General features: G+C 51.2%; 2 protein-coding genes across 2 annotated transcripts in view; one reads left to right on the forward strand and one right to left on the reverse strand.

Moving 5' to 3' along the window:
- The window catches only part of LOC132592054 (zinc finger protein 260-like), a 140096-nt gene that overhangs the window by 94944 nt on the left and 25246 nt on the right, over positions 1–19906 (forward strand). The gene's annotated exons all lie outside the window — the stretch shown is intronic.
- On the reverse strand, positions 18541–19494 carry LOC118085008 (olfactory receptor 52P1-like). The gene has a single exon (XM_035115259.1). The coding sequence runs from the start codon at positions 19492–19494 to the stop codon at positions 18541–18543; it is 954 nt and encodes a 317-aa protein (XP_034971150.1).

Genomic DNA, 19906 nt, shown 5'->3' on the forward strand with positions numbered 1-19906 from the left:
GGGCATTCCTTGCGCTTGATCCGGAACCTGCAGCTGGTGCAGAATGCTGCAGCACAATTGCTCTCGGGAGCGGGGCCTTCTTGGCATATGACTCTTTGCCTCAGAGGGCTTCACTGGTTGCCCATTGGCTACCGGGACCAGTTCAAGGCATTTCCATTAACACAGAATGCCCTTCACCGCTTGGGACCAGATTCCCCGTGAGATTCCCTCCTTACCCCACAGGCAGACACTCGACCGCTTCAACTACAGGGGCCACGTAATACCTGTTCCACAATCGCAAGACCTCGATAGTTTAATATGGCAGCACAGACCCTTTGGAACTCCCTGCCTCTTGAGATCAAGCAGGCTCCCCCCTCCCCCCTTTCTGGGCACCTGTTAAAAACCTGCCTGTGCAGGTGCTTAGGAAGTTGAGGTGAATATTAGCATTTTAACTTTTTGCATATTTTAAAGTACTGCTGTACATTTTTCATGATTTCAATGTATCTTTTTGTAAACTGCCTTGCAATCAAGCAATGTATAAATTTCATGAAATAAATAAATAAATAATCACAAAACTTGCTGTTTCAAAACATCCCCCAAAATGCCCATTTCCCCATGAGTCCGCTAGGCTGGTTTACATGCATTCTTTTGGAATGTTAGGTTAATCATTGTTACTGAAAACCAGATTTTCTCAATTTATTCAGATATACGTAGTAGATTGGCTTCTCTCTCCTCAATGTGTAGCTATCACAAATTCAGCAGCGGTAACAAGGTTGAATGCTTCAAAGTGGGCTGTGAAGCCTCCTGCCTGATGACAAGTGGCAGGGAGTTCCAAAGTACACTTGCTGCCACACCAAAACATCCATGTTTTAAGCTGGAGGTTCCTACAGGGCAGGGCTGGCAGGCTGCAAATTCCATGGTCCAGTTTTAGTGCTTCTTAAACCAATTTTATTTGCATTCAAGGAGGAAACGGACTTGTATTTAAACTATTGCAAGGCAGGAATATAGAAAACCGGTGACTGGTCTAGTGACCGTCTAGCAAGGACTGGAATGGCTTCGAAGTGGCAAGTATTCCTCCTGAAAAGGATGAGCAGAGATGATCAGTGATCAGGGGCCCCTTATTGATGGTGAAGCTTATTCTTTGGCGGAGATGTAAGGAAGGCGAAGGAGTTCTTCAGAAAACCCTTACAGTACCTGCCTTGCCCCTTTGTACCTGGGCAGGTAAGGTCCCGCCCACCTCTAGTCACATGCAGAGGAAGTTTGTCCCAGCCCAGGAGGAAACAGAAAGTTTACTACTGGCTGGTCCTGGCATTCCTCTTTATGTCTACAGACTGTCTCTCAGCCTAAACATTCTCAAAAGATGGATTGTTAAAACTGATAGAAGTGGTATATTTAGTGCTTCAGTCTCATTATAAATCGGTTTCAATTATATTTATTTTTAAAACCCTGTCATGTATACGTAGCAGACATACAAAAAGAGGTTTCTCAACTGGAGGTTACCCATAGAAACCCAAATGAAAAGGATGAAGCCTCCAAGTGGAAAGATAGGTCTTTATTGGAATACAAATGAGCATGCAAAGAACCACATCCCCCAAATGCTTTTTAAAACACACTTCCAAATTACACCTCACTCCTATTCATAATCAAAGGATCGCAGCAATGCTGCAACCCAAGGTCTTCATCCTGAACCAACCAAAATCATTTGACATCTACCTCTTTTCAGTGTCTTTCTTTCTTAAGACTTTGGCTAATATATCTATTCACTAAATGCAATTCAAGATGAATCCCAATTGCCATGCTTGGATGATTCTCTTTTCCTGCATATAATTCCCTCTTTATTCTTTTCAGACATTTGCTACATAGTCCCTAAAAGCAGCTCCTGTACCCTCAAAGGTAGGCAGGCAGGCACAGGCCTTTTCAGGTGAGCTAGACCCTACCGGTAGGCTTAAAAGAAAACGGAATAATCCAAATAAAAAAATTCCTTCAGTAGCACCTTAAAGACCAACTAAGTTTTTATTTTGGTATGAGCTTTCGTGTGCATGCACACTTCGTCAGAAAAGCACACGAAAGCTCATACCAAAATAAAAACTTAGTTGGTCTTTAAGGTGCTACTGAATGAATTTTTTTATTTTGTTTCGACTCAGACCAACACGGCTACCTACCTGTAACTGGAATAATCCAAATGCAGTTCCGCCACCGTGCATGATCTGAACAGGGACCCCCATGCACCTCTGAGACCCCCTTCTTTCTCCCCATTGCACCCTCAGGGGGGAGAGAGAGACTCACCCAGGAAGCTTTTGCTTTTGCAAAGGAGAGAGAAGAAAGCAGCCTCCTCTCTGCCTGCAGGAAGGGATGGGGGAGGGCGGGGGGGGGGGGTTGCCATGGAGGACCTTGCCCCCCTCCCCTACACTTCCTGTCCTCTCTAGGAATCCAGGTCTGCTCCTTTTAACCCTTGGCAAGCCGAGGACACCCCCTTCCTCTCCCTTCCTGCAGTTTCCCTGCTTCTGCACCTGCGCTTAGGGCAGTGATGGCGAACCTATGACACGCGTGTCAGACGTGACATGCAGAGCCCTCACTGCTGGCACACGCCCCATCGGCCCATTCACGCTGTTGTTGTTGTGTCCCAACCCCCAATTTGTTCTCCCGCTCCTCCTACAGCTTGTCTCCGCTGTTAAAACCCGGATCCTTTGTTGTTGTTGTTGTTGTTGCTGGTAGCCAGAGATTGGTTTTTTTTAACTCTTTCTGTGCTGTTTTTTTTCCTGGCACTTTGGCAGACTATGGGTGTAACAGCGTTCGTTTTTTAACCTGTTCTGTGCTGGGTTTTTTTGGTGCTTTGGCAGACTATGTCGGTGCTGCGTGTTAGTTCCAGCAAAGGTATTATTCGTCATTTATTTCTGTTCTCTTTCCCCCACAAAAAGCGCAGCAGCTTTGGGGCATCCCCCCCCCCAAAAGCAAAGCAACTTTTGCAACCCCCCCCAAAAAAACCTCCCAAACTTTGGTCAGCAGCTCCCCAAAAAAAGCTCAACAACTCTGGCACTTTGTGATAAATAAGGGGTTTTTGGTTTGGTTTGGTTAAATAATTAGTTTTTGGTAATTAAATACAGTTATATATTACAATTATACATTTTTGTTATTTAAGATATAAATATCATGAAATTATGGTTTTGTTCTTGAAGTGACACACCACCCAAGTTATGCTCGGTTTTTTTGGCGAATTTTGACACACCAAGCTCAAAAGGTTGTCCATCACTGGCTTAGGGGCTGCCCTCCGTCCCTCCCCCCTCCTCCATCTGTGCCAAGGACTCTGCCCCAAGGAGCCCACATCTGATCCGGACTAACGGCAAGGGAGACTAGGGCTTGCCAATCAGAAGGTCGGTGGTTCGAATCCCCGCGACGGGGTGAGCTCCCGTTCCTCAGTCCCAGCTCCTGCCAACCTAGCAGTTCGAAAGCACCTCAAAATGCAAGTAGATAAATAGGAACCGCTACAGCGGGAAGGTAAACAGCGTTTCCGTGCGCTGCTCTGGTTCGCCAGAAGCGGCTTTGTCATGCTGGCCACATGACCTGGAAGCTGTACGCCAGCTCCCTCGACCAATAACGCGAGATGAGCGCGCAACCCCAGAGTCGGTCACAACTGGACCTAATGGTCAGGGGTCCCTTTTCCCTTTCCCTTTAAGCTGAGCAGAGCCAGCTGGCCGCTCTCCCTCCCTCCCTCCCAGAATCCGGATGGTCCAGGCCCGCAGGCACCCCCAACCTGCAGCCCTCCAGATGTTTTGGCCTACAACTCCCATGATCCCTAGCTAACAGGACCAGTGGTCGGGGAAGATGGGAATTGTAGTCCAAAACATCTGGAGGTCCGCAGGTTGGGGATGCCTGCACCAGGGCATGTGCAGAGTGATTCTCGGCTCAGAGGCCATCAAGAAAGCAGCCTCGTGCCATTATGTTGATGATGATGATGATGATGATGATGATGATGATGATTCTTCACCTGCTCCCTCCCTAGCGGACTGAAAGGTATTTGAGAGAGAGAGACGCCCGTCCCTTTGGAGGAACTGGCCCCCCCTTCTGCCCCGCCCTCCTTCCGAAACCGAAAGGGGAACCGCGGGAGGACGGACGGAGCCTCCGCCATTGCCGCTCGCCTTCTCGCCTGGCTCTCTCCCTGCGGAGCCTCATGGCTGCAGAATCCGACCCGCTCCGCGCCAGGGGGCTCCCGCTGCTGTTGCTCCCGCTGCTGCTGGGTAGGTGGAGGCAGGACGCCTGGGTCCCTCGCAGCGGGGCGCGGGAGGAGGAGAGCTCTGGCCCGGACGCCTGGGTCCCCTCCCCTCCCCTCCGAGGGGGGGGGGGTCGAGCAGGAACCGCGGCGCGGAGGTGGCGTCCAAGAGGAGATGGGGGGGGGTCGGGGGAGATCGCCCCCTTGGTCGGATTCCCTCCCCTTGCGAGGCTGGGGGGGGGAGGCAGAAACTCAGCCGGTGCAGCTTCTTCCCTTGCAAGGAGAGGAAGGGGCTGGCGGGGGGAAACTGCTCCGGTGGGTGGGGGGGTGTTGGTACGAAGGATCTGCCGGGTGCCCGGAGAGGGGGGGGGATTTGGCCCGGGAAAGTCCCTCCGCTTTCGCTTTCCGTTTCCTGGAAGAGGGAGTCCCGAATCAGGCCCATTGCACCGCTGCTTCTGCCCTCTGCGCCCCCCCCCCCAAGTTGGGGGCATCTTCGTTTGGGGGGGGGAACCTGGTGGGCGTCCCCTTGGGCTCTGCTTTGTTCGCTGCTGCGTCCAAATGGAGCCTCCCTGGACAGAGCCAGTCTACCTTGGGACGGGAGAGAGTGGAATGCTCTTCAACTCCTGCTTGCCGGGGGGGGGCTTCTTCCATTTTGGGGGGGGGGGCTGGTCGGCTGCTGTGAGGACAGGCAGCTGGGCTAGGTGGGAGGGGTCCCCTTGGTCTGGACCCAGATTCTGCTGCTGCTGTTTTGGGGCTCTCCTGAGGTCCTTCCGCTCCTAGAGGTCCCCCAGGGGCCATCTAGTCCACCCCCTTCTTCTTCTTCTTCTTCTCCTCGCAGGAGTGTCATTTGGCCGATCCTCGCCTCCGGCGGCCAAGCTGAGCTGCTGGTTCATGGAGGAGGCTGGGGGCGGAGGCTCAGTCATGCCCGGCGCCCTCAAGCAGCGCTCCGCCATTTTGTTCCTGCCCCCACCCGGGAGACGCCTGGAAGAATCTGCCCTGGAGTCTGAGTTGCCCCCGGAGGTGGAGGCCGGCCTGGCCTTCCAGGTCCTGGGTATGGAGACCCCCGATATAACACCCCCCCCCCACCCTTGAAATAAGAACCAGACCCTTTGCAAAGCCCAGCATGGCCCCTTCCCAGCCCTGCTTCTCATTCACCTGGATGGACTCGAAGCAACTCTAACTTCAGCCTCCCTGTGATATACCCATTTCACAGGCGCAACAACTGAGGCTGGGAAACTTCACCCCTTTTTAAACTATTTTTTTAAACTATTATTTTTAAACTATTTTTTCATTTTAAAAGATCAGTGTAATTGAACAACACCTAATAATAATAATAATAATAATAATACGCTATATCATTATAAGAGTTAATAACTACAATTCCATATATACTTACCTAATGTCTAGGTCAGGGGTCTCCAAACTTACCATGCTTCGGGCTGGTGCCTGCAGCGCCGATTGTGCGGAGAGTGCGCGCCCATACACGTGCACACACCTATTTCTGGCACACGTCCGGGTCGCAGAAGCACCGGAAATAGCTTGTGCACATGCGCACGGGCCTCCTCCGACCAGGACGTGTGCTGGAAATTATGCTTGCGCATGCATGCAAGCTATTTCCAGTGCTCCTTTGAGCTGGAAATGGGCAGCTGTGCCATGCCGTGCCGGTAAGAGCGGGCTGTGGGGGTTGTCGCGGGCCGGATAACTGCGTCATCCAGGCCGTATCCAGTAGTCTGGGGGTGCCTGGTCTAGGTCAGGCATCGGAAACCTCCCGCCCATGGGCCAGATCCGGCCCACGTAGCCCGTTTAACCGGCCCACGAGCCACCCACTTGCCAAGCCGCCTGTTTGGCATGTCTCCCGTGTGCTGCGCTAAACCGGCGTAGCGCGGGGACCCGCCAAGTGGTGCCAGAAATGGCATCTGCGCATGCGCAGATACCAGAAACTGCATCTGCACATGCCCAGATGCCAAAAATTGCTTCTGCGCAGACGCGATTTTTGGCTTCCGAGCATGTGCAGGCGCGATTTTCGGCTTCTGGGCATGTGCAGGCGCGATTTTCGGCTTCTGGGCATGCGCAGGTGCGATTTTCGGCTTCCGAGCATGCGCAGGCGCGATTTTCGGCTTCTGGGCATGTGCAGTCGCGATTTCCAGTATCGCGCTGCGCATGTCCTGCCCATGGACAATCGTCCGTGGGAATGATCCAGCCCACGGTCGGAAAACCTTGCTGACCCCTGGTCTAGGTGATATTATTATCCAAAAACATATATGTTGATTCTCAACCTACTCTATTTGGTATAAATGCCTTCCAACTCTACAACTCTATTTCTGGGGGACTAAATCCACTGACTGGCCTGGCTCTGCTGTCCATCACAGGCCCAAACAGCATTTGGCAGCTTCTCAATATCTATATATATATACCATCTACGTCTCTCGGTAACCTTTCTATTTTAAACTCTTAGGGTTTAAGGTCATTTGAAATAACTGTGCCGGGTGCCAGAGCCCCCCAAGGCCTAGGGGAGCCCCCAGCGGACTTTTACTGGGAGAGAGACCCACGGATAGGAAAAAGTAAAGTTATTTTGAGGGCCAACACAATTATTTTGTGGCTCAAACACACACACACACACACACACACTTTAAATTGAGAATATTTGAATAATAAAAAAGGAAATAAAAAGTGAATAAAGAACAAAGAAATGAAAAGGGGAAAAGGTTACAATATTACAATATATCACTTTAAATGCAAATAACTTCAGTTCCATACATGCTTGTCTGGTATATAGGTACAGTGCTTTTTTTTCTAAAAATTGTTTAGGGTTACTGTCATTTTGCCTCAAGAAAATCACCATTTTATAACTCAAATTGGACAAAAGAAGTCATCTCCAGAACTCAGGAGTCCTGCTGTTTTGTATTAATTTAATCTAGTTATGCTTATTTCGGATCTACTTCAAATTGGTTTCCAACCTCAGCGTTTACACTATTCAGAGGTACAAAACTGCTTGGTTGGTTTGGTTTATTAACTGGTATTTAAATCTCATTAAAGGGACAAAATAAATACTCCTTAGAGGGCATCTTGTTTTACCACCACGTGTTTTTGCTGAGATTCTGGCATCTCGGGGGTGGACTAGATGACCCTTGGAGGTACCTTCCAATTCTGTGATTCTATGAGTTGAACTTAACTGGCTGACACCCTCAGAGTTTTCTGAAACAGTGGGGAACCCAAAGATCATCCAGTCCAACCCCTGCGATGCAGGTTTGGGGGGTGCAACAGTGGAGAGACAAAGCTTGTCATCCCCCCCCCAGACACTTGTTCACCTCCCCCCCATTTTATCCTCCCGGCAGACCCCTCTGGGGCCCTGTGGGGCGGGCATGCCTCGGCCACCCCCCCGCCGTGGCTGAGTCCGGATGCCAGCGAGGCTGAATCCTCCTGCGAGATCAACGCTTACGCACCGCAAGAGTCCCACGTCCCCTGGGCGGAGGGGCTGGCGGGCGGAGGGAGCTGCCCCCGCGCCCTGGAGAGGGGCAAGTGGCTCATAGCCAGCATCCAAGCCCCCGACGCAAAGTTCGGGGTCAGCAGCATCCTGCACACCGAGGAGACCCCGGGGCCTTGGAAGCAGCAGGATGGGGTCAGCAGCATCACCAACACCGAAGGTACCCCCCTGGCGGGCGGAAGGGGAGCAGCATGGCCTAGCGGTTAGGGCCCTGCGCCAGCAGCCTGGGGGAGAGGGAATGAGGGCCAGCCGCTGCTTCTCAGCCTGGCCTACCTGGCAGGGTCGGTGCGGGGGAATGGCAGAGGAAGGGGAGGGAGGCCGCCTTGAGCCCCTGGAAGGAGAAGGCGGGGCAGAAAGGCCATGATTTAAAAGAGGGGTGTCCCATGCCATCGGTTCCACCCTCTTAGGGGGTAGGGGGCACCGTGGGGCAAACGGAAAGTGGGAATCCCTGGATAAAATGCAGCTGCTGAGTTGAACTCCTTGGAGTAGTTTTAAGTGGATTTTGAGTCATTTGGCAAATCTTGCTTTCATCTTACAGGGTCCTGCAAATAAAATGAATGACTAAATCAAAGAGGTTGTGGGTTTGTTGTTTTTGCAGGCTGAGTTTGCGTTGTTCCCTTCTGGGATTCCTCCCTTGCCCAGGGGGTTGGTCTAGATGACCGCTAGGGACCTCTCCCGCTCACCTCTCCCTCCTTGCGCAGTGGTGCTGTCGGTCTTCACGCGGACGCCGCGCCTGGAGTCCCGCCTGGGGCGCCCAGCGGTCCTGCACTGCGGCTTCTCTGCGCCGGCCTCGGCCTTCTCGGTGGAGTGGCGCCATCAGTTCCGGGGGGCCGGGAAGGTGGTGCTGGCCTATGACGGAGCCTCGCAAGGGGTGTCGGTGGCCGAGGAGGGGGCCGAGCTGCTGCTGGACGCCGAGGGCGGAGGCGCCTCCCTGCGCCTGCGGAGCGTGGCCGTCCGCCACGAGGGAACCTACATCTGCACCGTCTACCTGCCCCACCTCCATGCCCAGCAGGCTCTTGAGTTCAAGGTGGTGGGTGAGTGAGCAACGGGGGGGGAAAGGGGGGTCCTCTGCCCAAAGGGGGACCCCCATGGAGCCAGCATCTTGTATTCTCACGGTCCAGATGCCGTCAAGGACCTAGGGATCCAGATAGACTGCTCCTGAGCCTGGAGGCTCCAAAAGGACATAGGGAGAGTACTTAAACCTCGCAGTGGCCAAATTGCCTTGAGATACAGTGGTGCCTCACTTAACAAATGCCCTGCTTAACGAAATTTCCGCTTAACGAAAGGTTTTTTCTAGTGGAGGTTGCCTCGCTAGACGAATTAGTTTTACGAAAAATTCGTCTAGCGAATCGCGGTTTCCCATAGGAATGCATTGAAATTCAATTAATGCGTTCCTATGGGCAAAAAAAAAAATTCAATGCATTCCTATGGGATTCGCTAGATGAATTTTTCGTTATAAGAAAAGACCCGTGGAACGAATTAAATTCGTCTAGCGAGGCACCACTGTACCTGCCTTGCAGGGGGGTTGGCTGGATGACCCTTGGGGATCCCTTCCACCTTTCTCGTTCTAGGATTCTAAGAACCAAGTGATCCAGAGACTGGGAGGCTCCTTAAGAAGAGTCTGGCCACTAGACCAAGCCCTGTCTTCCTGTCCCCCAGTGGGTGATCAGATGCCCTCCCCCACAGTCAGGATTCGAATCCAAAACCCACCCTCTCCTGGGAGCTGGAAGCCTTTGCTACCTGCAGCGCTCCTGGGTGTCACCAGGGGGCGCTGTGCTCACGCCCTCTCCCCGTCTCCCCCTGCAGAGCCCCCCCAGGTGACGCTGCGCCCAATGACACTCTCGGTGCCCCCCGGCGCCCGCCCAGAGTTGGCCTGCGAAGTTTCCGGCTTCTACCCCCTGGGGGCCTCAGTCAGCTGGAAGCGGAGGGGGTCCGCCGCCCCCCAGGACGCCTTCCTGGACATCGGGGACTCTGGGCACCGCCAGGCCCTCGACGGCACCTTCAGCTTCACCAGCTTCGCCCGCCTGCTGCCCGTCCCGACCGAGGACCACGGGGTCTCCTACGTCTGCCACGTGGGCCACGCCGGGCTGGGCGAGGCGGGGGTCAAGAAGGCGGCCGTGCTCCATGTGGCAGGTGGGGGGGCATCCGTGTGCAAGTCTGCACTTGGGGGTCTGTGCCGGGGTCCACGGGGGGGTGGGCAGCTAGGCCCAGAAGACTGGTTTTGGGTGCGCTTCCTGTCTCTCCTTTGCTGGAGGCTTTTAGGCGGAGGTTGGAGGGGGGGGGTCGTCCGTCCTGCGTGATTTAGCTGGGATTCCTCCCTTGCAGGGGGTTGGGCTAGAGGACCGCTGGGGTGCCCTCAGTGAATTGGCACTGATCAAGTAGGGTGGAGGACATGGGGGGGCGAAGGTGCAGCTTGGGGACCTGCAATGGGTGGCCAAGGCAGGGTGGGGGTTGGGGTCTGATGTCGCCCCCTTCTCCCTCACTGATGCCCCCCTTTTTTCTCTGCCCCTTCTCCCCCCCACCCAGGGTCCTTGGGCCCCTCCCTGGAGGATGCCATCGGCTTGTTCCTGGTTGCCATTGTGCTCCTGGGGGTCTTGCGGTCCCTCTTCAGATGGGGTAAGGCTGTCCTCACCCCCCCCCTCTGTACTGTTATTTTTGTTATGAATATAGTCAAATTTTATCATTAGGTCAATGTTTTTTGGGGATACTTTAGTTGAGGTTCCTGCCTTGCAGGGGGTTGGGCTAGATGACCCTCTGGGTCCCTTCCCATTCTACAATTCTAGGATTCTATAAACGTGCACAGCACCCTCATTTCGTGGATCTCAGGGCAGCTTGCGGCATAAAAATGCAGGATGAAAATGCAGCATACATGATAAAAACGAGAACCAAAGCAAACCAATAACCCAGCCTCCCTCAAGTATAATTATTATAATGAAAAATAGAAATAATATATTTATTTATATCCCACCCTATTTCGCTGGTGGAGACAATTCAGAATCTATTAAGACTATGCAAATATTGATAATAAAAGCAGTTGATCACCCCCCCCCACTTGACATATTTGATTGTCGGAACTGGCACTGGCCAATTGACTCCCCTTTCCCACATTTGCCAGTACAAGAAGCTCAGCTGGTAGAGCCTGAGACTCTTGATTTCAGGGTTGTGGGTTCAAGCCCCACCTTGGGGAAAAGCTGCCTGCCTTGTGGGGGGGTTGGACTAGATGGCCGTTGGGGGTCCCTTCTGGCTCCAAGACCCTTTGGAACTCCCTGCCTATTGATACCAAGCAAGAGCCTTTGCCAGACTCTTTGGTCGCCTGCTAAAAACATCCCTGTCCAGAGGCTCAGAAATGTTGACCTCCGTTTTAGCTTTCTGCATGCTTTCATGTACTATTGTCCATTTCCCTGGGATTTCTGGCTTTTCTTGTCATTAACCTTTCCCTGCTTCATTTCCCTCCTTTTCAGCTTCTGAAGAAAAACCCAAATTGGAGAAGCCCAAATCGGAGGTCAGTGGCCAAGAAGCTCCCAAGACCACCAAGTTCTCTCGATTCCTTAGTTTTTTATTCTTTTAAAATATATATCTCTATGCCACTAACTGAGAGGCAGTGCGGTGCAGTGGTGAGAGTGCCAGACTAGGCCCTGGCAGAAAGATCTGGGTTCGAATCCCCAGTCCCTGGCCATGATGAAGCTTGCAAGGTGGTCTAGGGGGGGGATCCAGTCTGCCTACTTCGCAGGGTTGTTGTGCAGCAATTCCTGCAATTGCAACCCCCAGCCAGCTAATGTTTTCTCTCTGAATCGGGTAGGAATCTCACGGATTTCTCTTTTTTCTGCAGTAACGGACTTTGGGCAACTGAGCTCCCAACTATGTTTGTTGCCTGTCTCTGGATCCCGTGGACAGGGCGAAGTGGATCATAGGCCCTCGGACTCCTGGGTCCCTCCTCTTTCACTGGTCTTGTCCCACCAGTCCCTTGTGGGAAGGAAAGCCCCCTTGCCCTGCCTTTTTGGGATCAAGGGTCTGCTTGGCTTCACATCCTGCAGATTCACGACTGTGATTTTAAGGAGGGGGCCAGAGCTGTGCATAGCAAAAGCCCCCCTTTCTGACAGTCCCTGCCCCTCCTCACTTGCGTGCTGTGAAATGATAGAAGTGTAGAATTGGGAGGGACCCCTAGTCCAGCCCCCCGCAAGGCAGGAATCACATCAAAAGCAACCCTTGTCTTTGGGATAGTTGGAGTAGGGGAGACAGACTTGAGCAAAATTGGCATATCCCTCCCCCCCAAAAAATAAATAAATCAGGGATCCTCCACTTACAGAATGTGGGTGATTGGGTGTCCCTTTACCTCCCCCTCCAGTGGATCTGAAGTGGTATAGTCCAGACCCGTTTATCCCCTCTTAGAGACCTGGGTGCAAAAGGAGCCCGTTTCCCCACAACATCCCTGCAGAGACGGCCATGCAGAACAGCTTTTGGCCCCCCCGGCCCTCTCTCTTGATATGAACAAGGACCTGCCCCCCTTCCTCCCCCAGAGCCCAAAAGTCATCCCCTCCCCATCCTGTGCCAATTCTGCTGTAGACTGTAAGCCCCGTGGGGCAGAGCCAACTTGGAGAATAAACATGTTTTGAAAAGAAATGCATGCCGTGTGTCTGTTTTTTCCTTCCAGGGCTGAAGGAGAGGTGAGGGTGGCCAAGTTGAATAAACAGTAGTAATAAATGGTTGGAGGAAAAGTCTGGGAAGGGGTGAGAGGCCCCTCTCTGCCAACCTCAAGGCTCCTTTCAGGTTCCTCGGTGGTCAACAGTCAGGAACTGAGTGGCCACTGTAGCTTTGCTTGCTGGGAAGGGGGTGAAATGCAAGTGGCCAACCTGGCAGGGTTGTTGTGGAACGAGGAGCTTCTTGGACCACCTCCTGGGCCGCTTCACTTCGGGGATAGTCCCCCTCGTGCAGCGATTGGAGGGGAGCAGGGTGTTAGGATGTCTTACTCGCAAGAAGGACCCTGGCAGAGACACATGCCCGACTAGCATGTTCTCTCCCTCCTGGTAGATCGTTTGGGAGCTTCAAAAGCTTTCTCCAGCCTGAACATCACAGTGACTGATGCCAACTGACATCAGCACACTTACGGATCCGCAGAGTTTTCACAGTTGTGTAACGGAACTCAATAATAATAATAATAATAAATTTATTATTTATACCCCACCCATCTGGCTGAGTCTCCCCAGCCACTCTGGGTGGCTCCCAATCAAATATTAAAACAATACAGCATTAAATATTAAAAACCTCCCTTAAGAGGGCCGCCTTCAGTTGTCTTCTGAAAGTAGAATAGTTACTTATTGCCTTGACATCTGCTGGGAGGGTGTTCCACAGGGCGGGTGCCGCTACTGAGAAACCCCTCTGGTTCCCTGTAATCTTACATCTCACAATGAGGGAACCGCCAGAAGGCCCTCGGTGCTGGACCTCAGTGTCTGGGCAGAAGGATGCCGGGAGGAGATGCTCCTTCAGGTATACAGGACTGAGGCTGTTTAGGGCTTTAAAGGTCAGCACCAACACTTTGAATTGTGCTTGGAAACGTACTGGGAGCCAATGTAGGTCTTTCAAGACCGGTGTTATGTGGTCTCGGCGGCTGCTCCTAGTCACCAGTCTAGCTGCCGCATTCTGGATTAGTTGTAGTTTCCGGGTCACCTTCTTTGCTCACACCTGGCTTGAAAGATTGTTCGGCTCCTGGTCTCAAGCAGACACTCCCTGCCGACTCCTTCCTGCCAGCTCTTTGAGAAACGCTGAGTCTGTTCCAGCCCCTGGGTTTTCTTCCACGCTCAGTCTGCCCACTCAGGACTGGGCACATAACCTGTTGGAACTGTATCTTCCTGGCAGCAGATGCCAGAACCACAAGACAGGTGTGAAATACTCCAGCAAGAGTTTTATTTACAACCTTACAAACACAAAGCATATGGGTGTTCTCTTTTGCAGGCAAATTCAAACTGCAACTTCTCCTTATTTTGTACTCATCACCAGCTGTACCTAATCCGCCTAGAACTCACACCCAGAACTCACAGAAACAGTTCTTAAAGTTACAGTCATCTTTTTCTGTTTCTTTGCAGAATGACTCCTAACAGTGTCCTATTCCATTAATCTGCTTGCATGTGTTGAGTGTTATTTGGAGACTGTAACTCCCAGTAATTTCACATTATCATTATCTATGTGTTTCTGTGTGTTCAGCACACATGGTTGCAGTTGAGGCTGAATAAAACACTTCCTAGGAAATTCCCTTTGACTGCTTCTGTATTGTTTCAAATGTGACTTCACTTACTATACGGCTGCCGGGCGCACAGCTTCCCTCCCAAGCCTCTGCGGGGATTGCTCTCCCGCAGCGGCATGGGGGAGAGTTGTGCCACCCCACCCCACCCCCCGATGGCTGGCAGTGCACAGCTTCGCCCCCACCCCCACTATCCGTGGTAATTTGGGGGCGCTGGATGGATATTTGCACCCTGGCGCCGCATCTGCTAAAGACAGCCCTGGTTCAACCCCTCCAGGGAGGCCTGCGAGAGACCCACTGTCTGAAACCTGGAGAGCCTTGACTACCAGCCAGGGCTCACCTGCACTCCTTTGGGGTCTAAGATTTCCTCCATTTGTCATTTGGGGGAGATTCGCCTTTTTTTCTTTGTCTTTTTGTCCTGTCACTTCTTCCGGGAAGAAACATCTATCAGAAAAAAAACACCTCTCACCCGACCCTAGAAATCATGTGACAAAGGGGTGTGTGCAGATGAGCCCTCCGTCTGAGACCTGCAAGTTCATGTTGCGCCACTGAACATGGCTTGGTGCTCCAGAGCTGCAAATCTGCCTCCTCGCTGCTGCCCCCCCCCCCCCAGGAATAAGACCTTTGGGATAAGAAAAGTAATGGGGAGAAGGGAGAGAAATACTTGTAGAGGCCACACCATATAACCTCAAGGGAAACCAACAGAAATACAGCTGAAGTTGTCCAGACTCACTGCAAATTTTATGTCAACCCTTCATGAATGCTCAGTAAACAGGTTTTCTGAAAGCTACCATGTTTAAGGATAAGCAATATTTTGTTTTAGCACATCACAACAGATGGAAAATGTAAGACTGTCAGGGGAGAGTTCTGGGGAAGAGCAAACCCCCATATTTCAGTGAACAAGAGTTGTAACACAGGGGGTGGGTTGGTCTCATGGACGGAGAACGGGTGAAGGAATAAATCAGGAAGGGATCAAAGTGTCGTTTTAAAGCACATTTTTTCCTCAGTAATCATTTCCCTCAGGTTGATTTCACTTACCTATTCAAGAAGCAATAGTAAATATTCACCAGTCCCCCTCACCCCAGCAGAATGACCAGATGTCTATTTAATTGAAATTAATTTAGTTTAATGGACGGATTCTCATGGCAATTTCTCCATCAGTAAGAGAGCCTCTCCAAGGCATATGTCAGGAATGCTTTGATGGTGTTTCCTGCTTGGCAGGGGGTTGGACTGGATGGCCCTTGTGGTCTCTTCCAACTCTATGATTCTATGATTCTAAGTTTCTTCTCCATCTGGACCTCACCAATATCCCACCAGGAATTTAGAAATGGACTTGTAGGGCAGGGGTTGTGTCAGGATCAGGGCAGCGATAACTCACAAGGCATCCGTGGAGTTAACTACTTCTTCAAAGGAACAAGACAGCTCAAGAGAACAGGCCTAGTGGGCACAGCAACTCACCCCTGTAGCTCTCGCCCCATGAGGCAGCTGTGGGGACTGGAGGTCTCCACCTTCCCACAGTTCCCTAAGTCCCCCTTCCTAAGCAATCTCAGGTTCCTCCGCATTGTCCATCTTTGCTTCTCCTGCTTCATCCCTCTCCTTGCCAGCCTGGCTGATCTCTGCCTCTTGGCTCCTCCTCCTCTCCAGCCTCTGCTTCTGCCTCTGATTCTGGACTGCTCTCTGCCGCAGCCTCTCTCTGCTCACTAAACCCTGTTGCCTCTTCTGCTTCCCACACCTCCTCCTCCTCCCAGCCTCCTCCCCCTTCTCCCTTTGACCACTCATCATTGTCCCACCACCGATCCCCGGGCATTGAGCCTTCTCCCCTTGGGGGCTCCCCAGCTGGTGCCCGCCCTCCTCTGCATCCAGCCAATCCATGACAGACTGGGTCAAGGCCACCAAAAATTTGGGTTTCATCCTGGCTCAAAGGGTGGGGCGGGGGGAGGGCACTGGCAGAAGATTGTTGCTGAATTACCCCCACTCCCACCCCAGGCCCAGCAAGTCTCACTGCATGGATACAGAGACCACGTTGGTGCCATCTGAAGATGGCAGTGAGCTCCTGGGCGGCATCATCATCAGTTTGTGGGGTTCTAGTCTGTGTTCAGGATTTCAAAATGTCACCCAAAATGTAGTAGCCTTCCGGTCCAGCGCCAGCGCCGTCCGGCGAGGTTTGCCTTGAGCTCTGAGGCAGCCCGTCTTCGTGAGGGGGGGGAAGGCAGCGAGAGCGACGCTGCACCCCTTAGAGCCCCGGGTCGAGCGTCCCAGGGATGAAGATAGCTCAGCAGTCCCCCATTTGACTCCCCCAACTCTCCGGTTGTCTCAGCAAGAGCGCCGGAGTGAGAAGGGTAGAAGTCGCGGGGGCCATCTTTGAGCGACATCGCTACCTCGTGGAGAGAAGCTCCGAAACCGGAGGCGGAGAGCGCTGGATACTTCCAAAGAACAATTCGGAAAAGGACAGTGAGTAGGACTCCAAAATTAATTTATTGGATTACAATTAGGAAACGGGAGAGAGAAAATACGGAAGCCATCTCCTCCCACTGATTGATGTAAGAAACAGTTAAATTAAAGAACCTGAAACCTGGAGAAGAAGTATATTTTTATAAAGATAACTCTAAAGACTGTGGTAAAAAGATTCTCCCCTTGAAGCAGGGTAAGAGGGGAGACGGACAGTGGTGATTAAAATTCCCTGCGAGGAGATAGATTTAAATTGGGAAAGGTCTGTTCTTTTCCTGGAGCCAGCAGCCCGGACAGACCAGCGAGCTGACAGTATTATTAAAAAGAAAAAGAAGGAAAAGAGTGCATGGATTTTTGGGTTTCATATCTTAAACATTTTTACAGAATTTAAGACAATAGAACTGTGACAAATATGGCAGCCAGTTTTGTAAAATGTGGTTGGTGAAATAAGGAGTAACTATTTTCTGACACTCAAGACAAGTGACCTTGAAAGCGCCTGAGAATGTCAACAAAAGTATATCCATCTGCGTTCCAGCAAAATGTTTTGAGATGCTTGTGGGAACTGAGAATCGGAATGTATCATGAGGAATTACAATTGCAAGAATGGAGACAATCTTTACAGTCGGAGGACATGAACAGTGTAACAGCAGAGGAAGACAGTATATACAATGTATCAAATGACAGTGATATTGAAAAACAAGATGAAGTTCAACAGGAAGGGAAAGAGGAAGGAAATGAAGAACATGCTCAACAAGAAGATTTGGAATTTATTCCTCCTATACTGGGGGAAGGACAGGAAATTCTCAGACTGACCAAAGTGATGGAACTTTTTGGACTACAGAAGACGCGCAAGGAAATGGATGTGCAAAGATGTGGGAAAATTCAGGGGGACCATAAGGAAGATTGGATTGTAAAATATTGGAAAAAGGGGGTGGGATGAAGGAAGAATGGACAATTTATTATTAGGATCGATTAAAAGGATTGAAAACTGGACTGATGACTATGGAACTTGCTGGACTGAAGGGGGTGGGCTGGGGCCAGGGGAGGAGTAGGTATATTATTAAATAGATATATAGTAAATTAAAATTTGGAATGGTCAAATGGTCTAAAAGGAACAGAGGTCTTTGGAGGAGAAAAATTAGGTAAGGGAAGAAAAGAATGATTAGATGGAATTAGGATAGGATTTGGAAATAAGAACATTAAATTTATAGCAAAATAAAAAAATTCCTTCAGTAGCACCTTAAAGACCAACTAAGTTTATATTTTGGTATGAGCTTTCGTGTGCATGCACACTTCTTCAGATACCTTGTGTGCATGCACACGAAAGCTCATACCAAAATATAAACTTAGTTGGTCTTTAAGGTGCTACTGAAGGAATTTTTTATTTTGCTTCGACTCAGACCAACACGGCTACCTACCTGTAATTAAATTTATAATGTGAGAAGGAGGATTTAAAAAGGGATAGTTTATATAAAATAAGGTTAAAAAATTTGACAAATAGAATGGGAATAATGATAAGAAATCTGTTAAATGAGAATTGGAAATGAAAATCAGGGTAGGGGGGGAGGTTGGGGAAGCCCTTACAATGTTTATTTAAAATGAATGACCATAATAGTTTTTCTTTTTTTCCTTTTTTTTCTTTTTTAGGGGGGGGGGGTTGGGTGGGTTTCTCTTTTTGTCGTTTTTTCTTCTTTTCTTTTTCCCTTTTTTAGTATAAAGTTAAAAAATGTATTTGGATAAATAGTTGGGTGGACACTCTCCTTCTTTCTGCCTTGTTACTCTGGAGCTCTCTGGTGGCAGGAGAGGGGGGAGGGGACAAATCCAACTATAAAATGGACCACCTTCAACTGTCTACTTGCATGGGACTCTCTCGTGGCAGGAGGGGGCCTGTGGAGGGGGGGTTGGAAGAAGGTGGAGAATATGTTATGTATGTTTTGTTTTTTAATGTGTAAAATTAATAAAAATTATTTTAAAAAACAAAAAACAAAACAAAACATAGTAGCCTTCAAAGACACTCCCAGTAGAAAATGGGAAAGCAATGCCTTCCTGGTATTGTTCTTCCCCTGCAAGAGTTGCTCTGCGACTTCATAGAATTGTAGGATTCAAAGGGGTCCCCAAGGGACAACTAGTCCAACCATCTGCAATGCAGGAACCGCAACTAAGTTGTGAGCTGCTTGGGCGCCATCCTCACCTCCTCCTGCACAGGACAGCCTGCAGCACCTGGTCCCGGATCCTCTTCGTCCGCACCCCATAGATGATGGGGTTCAGGGTGGGTGGCACCACCAGGTAGACGTTGGCGATGAAGATGTGCACGGCGTGAGGGACATTGTGGCCGAAGCGGTGGGTGAGGAAGGAGAAGACGGCCGTGGTATAGAAGACAAGGATGACGCAGATGTGGGAGCCGCAGGTGCCCAGCGCCTTGAGACCGGCCTCCTTGGAGGGCAGGCGGCAGACTGTGCGCAGGATCAGGGCGTAGGACAGGCTGATGAAGCACACGTCAAAGCCCCCAATGAGGAAGGCCAGGCTCAGGCTGTAGCCCCTGCTGGCCGCTGTGTCCATGCAAGCCAGCTTGACCAGGGCCATGAACTCGCAGTAGCTGTGGGCAATGACCTTGGACTTGCAGAAAGGCAGGCGGCCCACCAGGAAGGGGTGCGGGAAGAAGAGGACCACCCCCCGGACCACGACAGCCAGCCCGATCTTGGCGACCACGGCATTGGTGAGGACGGTGGCATGGCGCAGAGGGTTGCAGATGGCTACGTAGCGGTCATAGGCCATGGCCAGGAAGAAGCCAGACTCCATGGCCGTGAAGGAGTGGATGAAGAACATCTGGGCCAGGCAGGCGCTGAAGCTGATGGGCTGCCTGCCAAACCAGAAGATGGCCAGCAGCTTGGGCAGGGCGGAGGAGGAGAGGACCAGGTCAGTGAGGGACAGCATGCAGAGGAAGAGGTACATGGGCTCATGCAGGCTGGGCTCCCTCTTGACCATCAAGAGGAGGGACAAGTTCCCCAGCAAGGCCATGAGGTACATGGAGCAGAAGGGGATGGAGAGCCAGGCTTGTCGGGACTCCAGCCCTGGGATGCCCAGGAGGGTAAAGGGGCCTGGAGCGCTGGCGGTGGCATTGCGAGAAGTGCCAGGCAGCATCATGGATCAGGGCCAGGGGCATCTTTGGGCGGCACGGCTGGGTCGGCCAAGGAGGAGACTCTGCGGAGAAACAAAGCACAGGACAGCCTCTGGTTAGAGAGTGTTGCTAGTATTTGTACCGTATTTGTTAGGCTATGTACTGTACAAAAAATAAATTTTAGTGGGTGGGTGGGGAAGAAAACCTATGTAATGTAATGTAACATTTGCAAATCTCGTGACTCCAACTGAGGTTACAGAAACACTGAATCATTGCCTTGTGGACTTGTTAGCTCCCTTTAAAATTGAGCATGTCTGTGTCTTAAGTAGTGGGGTTTTTTTGGGGGGGGGGGAGTTGGAGGTTGTTTCACTGTTGCTTTGCTGAGGGTGGAGACTCCAAGAACACACTGCTTGGAGGAGTTTGTGAGGACAGACA

The sequence above is a fragment of the Zootoca vivipara genome, chromosome 4 (assembly GCF_963506605.1).
Source record: "Zootoca vivipara chromosome 4, rZooViv1.1, whole genome shotgun sequence".
Taxonomy (NCBI): Eukaryota; Metazoa; Chordata; class Lepidosauria; order Squamata; family Lacertidae; genus Zootoca; species Zootoca vivipara.

Excerpts from the sequence above, each read along its gene's own strand:
- LOC118085008 (XM_035115259.1), bottom strand. The coding sequence starts at position 19,494 with ATGCTGCCTGGCACTTCTCGCAATGCCACCGCCAGCGCTCCAGGCCCC.